The 9,098-nt window shown below is 44.7% G+C and overlaps 1 protein-coding gene across 1 annotated transcript; it reads right to left on the bottom strand.

Moving 5' to 3' along the window:
- Positions 1-5,275: 5,275 nt before the first annotated feature.
- LOC119295151 (photosynthetic NDH subunit of subcomplex B 1, chloroplastic-like) lies at positions 5,276-7,459 on the bottom strand. The gene is made up of 6 exons (XM_037573492.1): positions 6,787-7,459; positions 6,495-6,685; positions 6,136-6,393; positions 5,917-6,034; positions 5,717-5,802; positions 5,276-5,635 (listed from the first exon to the last, which is right to left on the bottom strand). Exons 1-6 carry the CDS (start codon positions 7,366-7,368, stop codon positions 5,455-5,457), a joined length of 1,416 nt encoding a protein of 471 aa, XP_037429389.1. The 5' UTR covers positions 7,369-7,459; the 3' UTR covers positions 5,276-5,454.
- Positions 7,460-9,098: the final 1,639 nt, after the last annotated feature.

Below are 9,098 nucleotides of genomic sequence, written 5' to 3'. Positions count from 1 at the left end.
TGAGTATATCATACTTTTCTTGACAGTAGGGAGAGGAAATTCAAAACCTCCAAATATAATCGATGGAATTTTTCCAATAGAGTTGATACTATAAACTTGAGGTTGCTTCCTTGGAAAGTGTACCGTATGTTCATTGCCATTGACATGAAAAGTTACATTGCCTTTGTTGCAATCAATAAAAGCCCCTGCAGTATTAAGGAAAGGTCTTCCAAGAATAATAGACATACTATCATCCTCAGGAATATCAAGAATAACAAATTTCGTTAAAATAGTAACGTTTGCAACCACAACAGGCACATCCTCACAAATACCGACAGGTATAGCAGTTGATTTATCAGCCATTTGCAAAGATATTTCAGTAGGTGTCAACTTATTCAAGTCAAGTCTACGATATAAAGAGAGAGGCATAACACTAACACCGGCTCCAAGATCACATAAGGCAGTTTTAACATAATTTCTCTTAATGGAGCATGGTATAGTAGGTACTCCGGGATCTCCAAGTTTCTTTGGTATTCCACCCTTAAAAGTATAATTAGCAAGCATGGTGGAAATTTCAGCTTCAGGTATCTTTCTTTTATTAGTGATAATATCCTTCATATACTTAGAATAAGGATTTGTTTTGAGCACATCAGTTAATCGCATACACAAAAAGATAGGTCTAATCATTTCAGCAAAGCGCTCAAAATGCTCATCATCCTTTTTCTTGGATGGTTTCGGGGGAAAAGGCATGGATTTCTGAACCCATGGTTCCCTTTCTTTACCATGTTTCCTAGCAACAAAATCTCTTTTATCATAACGTTGATTCTTTGATTGTGGGTTATCAAGATCAACAGCAGGTTCAACTTCTACATCATTATCATTACTAGGTTGAGAATCAACATGAACATCATCATTAACATTATCACTAGGTTCATGTTCATCACCTGATTGTGTTTCAGCATCAGAAATAGAAATATCATTTGGATTCTCAGGTGGCTCAGCAATAGGTTCACTAGAAGTTTGCAAAGTTATATCATTTTTCTTTTTCTTCTTTCTAGAAGAACTAGGTACATCAATATCATTTCTCCGAGAATCTTGCTCGATTCTCTTAGGGCGGCCTTCAGGATACAAAGGTTCCTGAGTCATTCTACCGGTTCTAGTAGCCACTCTAACAGCATAATCATTTTTCTTACTATTGATTTCATCAAGCGCTTCTTTCTGAGCTTTAAGTACTTGTTCTACTTGAGTGGTAACCATAGAAGCATGTTTGCTAACAAGTTTAAGTTCACCTCTAATATCAGCCATATAATCACCCAAACGTTTAATCATATAAGCATCTTGTTTTAATTGTCTACCAAAATAAGCATTAAAGTCATCTTACTTAAACATAAAGTTATCAAACTCATCCAGGCACTGACTAGCAATTTTATTAGGAGGGACTTCAGCTTTATCATATCTATAGAGAGAATTTACCTTTACTACCTGTGTCGGGATATCGAGGGGTTCTTCAGTAAATAAGTAATTGAGATCATATACTTCTTCAACAGGCGGTAAATTAAGACCGTGTATTTATTCAATAGGAGGTAAATTCTTAACATCTTCGGCTTTAATACATTTTTCTTTCATAGATTTCTTTGCCTCTTGCATATCTTCCGGACTAAGAAATAGAACACCTCTCTTCTTCGGAGTTGGTTTAGGAATAGGCTCAGTAATTGGCTCAGGAACTGGCTCAGGAGGTATCTCGGGAGGTGCCCAATTATTTTCATTGGCCAACATATTATTCAATAGAATTTCAGCGTCATCCGGTGTTCTTTCCCTGAAAAGAGAACCAACACAACTATCCAGGTAATCTCTGGAAGCATCAGTTAATCCATTATAAAAGATATCAAATATTTCAGGTTTCTTAAGAGGATGATCAGGCAAAACATTAAGTAACTTGAGAAGCCTCCCCCAAGCTTGTGGGAGACTCTCTTCTTCAATTTGCACAAAATTGTATATTTCCCTCAAAGCAGCTTGTTTTGTTATGAGCAGGGAAATATTTAGCAGAGAAGTAATAAATCATATCCTGGGGACTTTGCACACAACCAAGATCAAGAGAATTATACCATATCTTAGCATCACCCTTTAATGAGAACGGAAATATTTTGAGTAAATAAAGATAGCGAGATCTCTCATTATTAGTAAACAGGGCAGCTATATCATTCAACTTAGTAAGATGTGCCACACAGTTTAAGATTCATAGCCATAGAAAGGATCAGATTCAACCAAAGTAATTATATCTGGATCAACAGAAAAATCATAATAGTCCTGATCAGGAACACAGATAGGTGAAGTAGCAAAAGCAGGGTCGGGTTTCATTCTACCTCTAAAAGATTCTTTACTCCATTTAATTAGTAACCTCTTAAGTTCACGTCTATCCTGGCAAGCAAAAATAGCTGCAGAAGATTCAGCGTCAAAAAGATAACCCCCAGGAATAGCAGGCATAGGTTCATCGTCACTAACATCATCGTGTTCAGGTTCAATAATTTCTCTTTCTCTAGACCTAGCAATTTGCTCATCAAGATATTCACCAAGTGGCACAGTAGTATCAAGCATAGAAGTAGTTTCATCACAAGTATCATGCATAGCAAAAGTGGCATCATCAATAACATGCGACATATCAGAATTCATAAGGGTAGCAGGTTTAGGCGTCGCAAGCTTACTTATAATAGAAGGAGAATCTAGTGTAGAGCTAGATGGCAGTTCCTTACCTCCCCTCGTAGTTGAGGGCAAAATCTTGGTCTTAGCGTCTTTCAAGTTCTTCATAGTGTCCAGCAGATATAAATCCCAAGTGACTCAAAGAATAGAACTATGCTCCCCGGCAACGGCGCCAGAAAAAGGTCTTGATAACCCACAAGTATAGGGGATCGCAACAGTTTTTGAGGGTAGAGTATTCAACCCAAATTTGTTGATTCGACACAAGGGGAGCCAAAGAATATTATCAAGTATTAGCAGCTGAGTTGTCAATTCAACCACACCTGGAAACTTAGTATCTGCAGCAAGGTGTTTAGTAGCAAAGTAATATGATAGTGGTGGTAATGGTAACAAAAGTAAAGACAGTAAAAGTAATGTTTTTGGTGTTTTGTAGTGATTGTAACAGTAACAACGGAAAAGTAAATAAGCGAGAACCAGTATATGGAAAACTCGTAGGCACCGGATCAATGATGGATAATTATGTCGGATGTGGTTCATCATGTAACAGTCATAACATATGGTGACATAGAACTAGCTCCAGTTCATCAATGTAATGTAGGCATGTATTCCGAATATAGTCATACGTGCTTATGGAAAAGAACTTGCATGACATCTTTTGTCCTACCCTCCCGTGGCAGCGGGGTCCTATTGGAAACTAAGGGATATTAAGGCCTCTTTTAATAGAGAACCGGAACAAAGCATTAGCACATAGTGAATACATGAACTCCTCAAACTATGGTCATGTGGTTCCGATTATTGTCACTTCGGGGTTGCCGGATCATAACACATAGTAGGTGACTATAGACTTGCAAGATAGGATCAAGAACACACATATATTCACGAAAACATAATAGGTTCAGATCTGAAATCATGGCACTCGGGCCCTAGTGACAAGCATTAAGCATAGCAAAGTCATAGCAACATCAATCTCAGAACATAATGGATACTAGGGTTCAAACCCTAACAAAACTAACTCAATTACATGATAAATCTCATCCAACCCATCACTGTCTAGCAAGCCTACGATGGAATTACTCACGCAAGGCGGTGAGCATCATGAAATTGGTGATGGAGGATGGTTGATGATGACGACGACGACGAATTCCCTTCTCCGGAGCCCCGAACGGACTCCAGATCAGCCCTCCCGAGAGAGATTAGGGCTTGGCGGCGGCTCCGTGTCGTAAAACGCGATGATTTCTTCTCTCTGATTTTTTTCTCCCCGAAGGCCAATATATGGAGTTGGAGTTGTCGTCGGAGGGCCACTAGGGGGCCCACGAGGTAGGGGGGCGCGCCCACGGGGGCGCCCCCCACCCTCGTGGACAGGGTGTGGGCCCCCTGGTCTTCATCTTTTGCGAGGATTTTTCTTTATTTTTTCTAAGGTGTTCCGTGGAGTTTCAAGACATTCCGAGAATCTTTATTTTCTGCACAAAAACAACATCATGGCAATTCTGCTGAAAACAGCGTCAGTCCGGGTTAGTTTCATTCAAATCATACAAGTTAGAGTCCAAAACAAAGGCAAAAGTGTTTGCAAAAGTATATACGACGGAGACGTATCAGTCGGCTGTCACTAGGTTGTATCCCCCCGGCCCATTAGGATAGGTTAGGGAGGCAGGTGTGGACACTTCCTACCATGGAGGCACCGATCCAAACCCGGTGGCTGATGTCGGGCTAGGAGTGAAGGAGGTGCCTTTCCCTCCTCCTACTGTGATTGGGTGGCCGTGACGTGGATGGTTTCTGGTGTCTGGGAGCATGGATGTCGGCGCGATAGCCCCGGATGGTGGTCTGCATGTTTGCCTATCTAGCAGGCATCATGGTGACTTGTTGCCTATGTCTCTTGATCTTCTGGGTGGCGAAGGGGCGTAGCGGTGGGTGACTCAGGTGCATTCTCTATCGCGGATAGTAGCATCACTCAGATCTAGATCTGGTGGTTTGTGCTTGTTGAGGCGGTGCTGGGTGCATCCTGGTGGCACGGGTGAGCTGCCGAATGAAAGCACATGCTTTGGTGTCGACGGCGGCGACGCTCACGGGTTTTGTGCTCGTCTTGAGGATGTTGTTGTGGTTCTTCTCTCCATGCCCAGTGTTCTAGATGAAGACTCTTATACGTCTTGACTCGATAGTGCCGACCCGCAACGCTGTTTCCCCTCCTGGCGGGGCTGTCGTGGAACTCAGGCTATGGCGTGTCTTGACGTTGTATTCAGTCCTACCTGTATTATCTTTCAGTAACGTAGTCGCGTGCATTTAGATTGTCCGGCTATTCCAGGATCTGCTGTGTAAGAGGGCTCCCTCACCGAATGAAAGCGGACTGTTTCGTCAACTGTCGCGTACATTTAGATTTGATCATTTATTTAGAGAAGTCTACAAACACGGGGTGCGTCAGTATATATTTGTGTGTTGAACTGAAGTAACTACAAGAAATGGTGTTGTCCTTGGTCTGCTAGCTAGGCGCGCCTTGTCTGGATGTCCTCTCTTTTTGTTTCTCTTCTTGTTTTACCCTCTCTTGTATGGTTTTCGGCTCGGTTTTTCTCATAAACAGGGTTAATTTGTTTAGGTTTTCGATCCTTTCTTCCTTATAAACTAGACCAATCTCATGGCATCATGGCCTTTTGAATATTCAGGTGGGGAGCCTTTCCCTCCCCGTGACCATTCAAAAAAGAAAAGAAACCGAACTCTTGGTCACATTTGTTGGTCAGATGAGCTCGCTTTTCATATCTATGTACAACCCAATGAAGACGATGCAATTGATTATGTTTGTGCCAATGCGAAGCTAGGAGCGGGCTCCAAGTCCTTGACCGCCTTCTTCACCGCCTCGATGTCAATGCCGGCCAGCTTGCCTGTCGCCGACGCGACAACGGTGCAGCTCTTCCTCTCCTCCGCGTACGGCAGGAACAGCCTCGCCTTCGCCTTGGAGGAGAACAGCGCCACGCTGAGTAAGAAAAACAAGAGATGTCACATGGCGCGTCAGCAGTTAATATTCTGCAAGAACAATCTTGTGAGTCTACTCTACCATGGCTTGTCACGGGCGTTGGCGAGCTGGACGGCGGCGGTGTTGGTCGCCACAACGCCGGCAGAATCATTGATGAGGCATGTGAGCTGTGGGGAATGAATGATCATAGAAAACAGAGTGTCAAAACGATGATCGATTCGCGGAGGTTGCAGGAGATTTGTGGTTCTGAACAAGCAAAAGCAGGAGGATGAATAACCTACCTGTCCAGGAGTAGTGATGAACAGGTAGGCCGTCTCCTCGCCGACAATCTCCTCGATCTCTTCTCTGTGCTTCTCATGTGGCATCACAAACAGAGGCCTCAGCCCATTGCCTCCGGAGCTGCATGCACGCCAAGAGATCACTGCTCCGGTCAGGACTGCTAGGACGATGCCAAGTTGGCTGTAGTTGATACCAAGCAAGTGCAGAGGCAGAGCTTCTACCTGATCTCCTTGGCGATCTCTGCCCACAGTTCGAGGGGGAGGAGGCAGTCGTCGTCTCCCCGGGACTTCATGTTGGCGACGGAGTCCGATTCTATGCCGTGGATGACGACGTACTTGCCCTTCTCCACGCCCGCGCGGTTGTACTTGTCCTCCACCACCGCCCTCAGCTTCTTGGAGATGGACACCCTGAGCGGCGGCGTTGGCTGCTGCGGCACGCCCTTGGCCGGCCGGCCCAGCCACTCCAGCATGTCCTGGTACCTGATCAAACGTTTCCAGTACGTCTTTTAGAATCCTGGCTCCTGGGGGAGTGGTTCTTGAATCTTGATGGTAACAGATGAGGTGACCGTCGAGCAGCTCACATGTTGTAGCCGCCGTCGGCGAGGTTGGTGGTCGCCGGCTTGAACATCTCGGTGAGGAACAGCCCCGCGCCGGCACCGTTGACGTTGGGGTACACGTAGCCGACCTTCTCGCGCGCCGACGACATGAAGAGGAACAGCGCGTGCCCCGTCCCTGCCAGCTTGGTCGACAGGACCATGTCGTAGTACCTATTCTGCCAATCAAGCGCAGCACAAGCCAGAGATAGACAAATTCATCTTCAGCTTCAGTTAGTCTCGACTCGACTCGATGAACCGAATGAGCAGGGCAGCATACTTTCATGACGCCGAGCTGGTGGGTGTACTCGGCGGGCTCCGGCCACTCATCGTCGGGGTCGTACACGTTGGCGTACCGCACGTTCTTGCACATCTCGTAGACCTGCTTCCCGCGCGCCGACGCCACCACGTCGACGAGCACACCGGGGTACCTGTCCTTGAGCATCTGCACCACGGGGAAGAAGAGCACGTTCTCATAGACCCCGCCGGAAACGACGCAGCAGACGCGGCGCACGTCGCCGCGCACCTTGGACGCCAGGCTGTCCAGCTCCGGCATGTACCCCATGGGGAACCGGAGGAACCCGTACGGGTTCTCCGCGTCCTCCGGCGGCCGCGGGTCCTCCTCCTGCTTCCCGCCCGAGTACACGCCCGTGTAGTCGAACTCCTCGTCCGGCCCGTCGTCGAACGGGTCGAGCCACGGGTTCCGCTTCTTCGACGACGCCGAGGGGGCGCCGCGCGCGAGCCCTGACCGGCGGCCTGGCAGGAGGTAGCATTGCCGCGGTGTCGACGGCGCAGGCAGCTTCGCCGCCATTGTCGACGTCGGCCGCGTGGCCATGGGCGTCGGCATGGTTGGTGTTTGCATTTGTTCGTGCACTGGTGGTGTGCCGCGATGAGTTGCTTTGGATATCGCTACTGTTTTTTCCTTCCCATGTGTGGAGGTGGAGGAGGAGAGGGGATGATGGTGGTGCCATTTGGATTTGGATTTTGGTTTCCGATGTGTGGAGGTGGAGACGACGGGATGATGATGGTGTCATTTGGGTGTGGCTTCCTTGTCCTCTTCCTATGTTTTTTGGGGCCGATCCTATTTAGCGCCTAGGTAGGGGAATAGCGTGGTATCCCTACCCTGTGCTGCCGCTATGTACAGTTGGACAGCCGAACGAGTTCCCTTTTCCGGTTTTAGAGGTTCTAGATCCGTTCCAGATCAGTTTTTCTGGTTTCTTTTTCCTTTTTTCAATGTCATTTTTTCTCTTTCATTTTTTATTTTCAAATTCAGGAATATTTTTTTGAAATCCTAAATACTTTCGTTTGGTGAAGATTATTTGAAATTTGATTTGTTTTTGAAATAATTAACATTTTGTGAAATTATGGAATATTTTTTCAAATTCGTGAAACTTTCTAAAATCCAGGAAAAATTTCAAAATCATGAACATTTATTGAATTTGGAACATTTTTCTAACTCATGACTTTTGTTTTTTGAAAACTAGATTTTTTTTCAATTTTATGAAGAATTTTTGAAATATGGGAACAATTTTAAAATAACTATCTTTTTTAGAAATTCCGAAAATTATTTCAAGTATGCCAGTACGTTTTTCAAAATCCAGGAAGATATTTCAAATTCGTGAACAATTTTTGAATTCCGGGAATATTTCTCAAAATCATGAACATTTTTTTAATTGGGAATATTTTTCAAATTCACAAACAGTTTTTAAAGGAACATTTTTTCAAATTAATGATTTTTTTAATGCAGGAAATGTTTTCAAATACATAAACAAATTTGAAACTCGGAACATTTTACAATTCATGAACATTTTTTAAAATCCAAAAACAAAAACGTTTTTTCAAATGCGTAAACCATTTTTGAATTCCGAACTATTTTTTAAAATTCATGAACAGTTTTTGAAATCCAGATATCGCTACTGTTTTTCCCTTCCCACGTGTGGAGGTGGAGGAGAGGGGATGGTGGTGGTGTCATTTAGGTGACGAAGTAGGTGTTTTCTGCAACTTCAGACTGGTCCATACATGATTTTGGGTACAAAAGCACAACGCCAACTGACATACAAAATGTAAAATACAGGAAAGAACACACAAGCTTCTCGATAAAACTGATAACTGATACACAAGCTAGGTTGTTTTCAAGCAAGCCGATTCATAGCTGGGGTCATTCAGGCATCCCGTACTTCTTTTATCTACAAAATCATCCCATACATCTTTTTGGGAATTTAGTCTACTGTTGTCAAAGTACAAACATAATCTATCTATGCAGGAGTGGGTGATATGTTGAAAAAGCAATATAGTCTACTGTCGACAACGGTTGTATGAATTGGAGTAAGGAAAACAGTCATGAATACGTGTTCATCTGTTGTTTACCTCTGGAGGGCTATGAGTAGGCCAAGGCATGGCAGGAGACGAAGGAGCAGCGAGATCGTAGATTACAAGAGGCAGCGATAACGCGTGTTTCGAAGGGTGAGGTCGAAGGGTGAGGGTCAGGGATCATCCCCGGCAGAGGGAGAGAGCTCACGACCGACAGAAGGAGAGAGCTCATGGCCGATGAAGAGTGCGTCAGTCAAAAATGCTAGACCTACGGGGTCTTAC

This window comes from Triticum dicoccoides, chromosome 4B, assembly GCF_002162155.2.
Source record: "Triticum dicoccoides isolate Atlit2015 ecotype Zavitan chromosome 4B, WEW_v2.0, whole genome shotgun sequence".
NCBI classification, from domain to species: Eukaryota; Viridiplantae; Streptophyta; class Magnoliopsida; order Poales; family Poaceae; genus Triticum; species Triticum dicoccoides.
This window is presented reverse-complemented; position numbering and strand designations above follow the sequence as displayed.

Coding starts and splice junctions, on each gene's coding strand:
- LOC119295151 (XM_037573492.1), bottom strand. CDS start 7,368: ATGCAAACACCAACCATGCCGACGCCCATGGCCACGCGGCCGACGTCG. Junction 6,035..6,135: donor GAGATCGCCAAGGAGATCAG/GTAGAAGCTCTG, acceptor GCGTGCATGCAG/CTCCGGAGGCAATGGGCTGA. Junction 5,803..5,916: donor TCATCACTACTCCTGGACAG/GTAGGTTATTCA, acceptor CATTCCCCACAG/CTCACATGCCTCATCAATGA.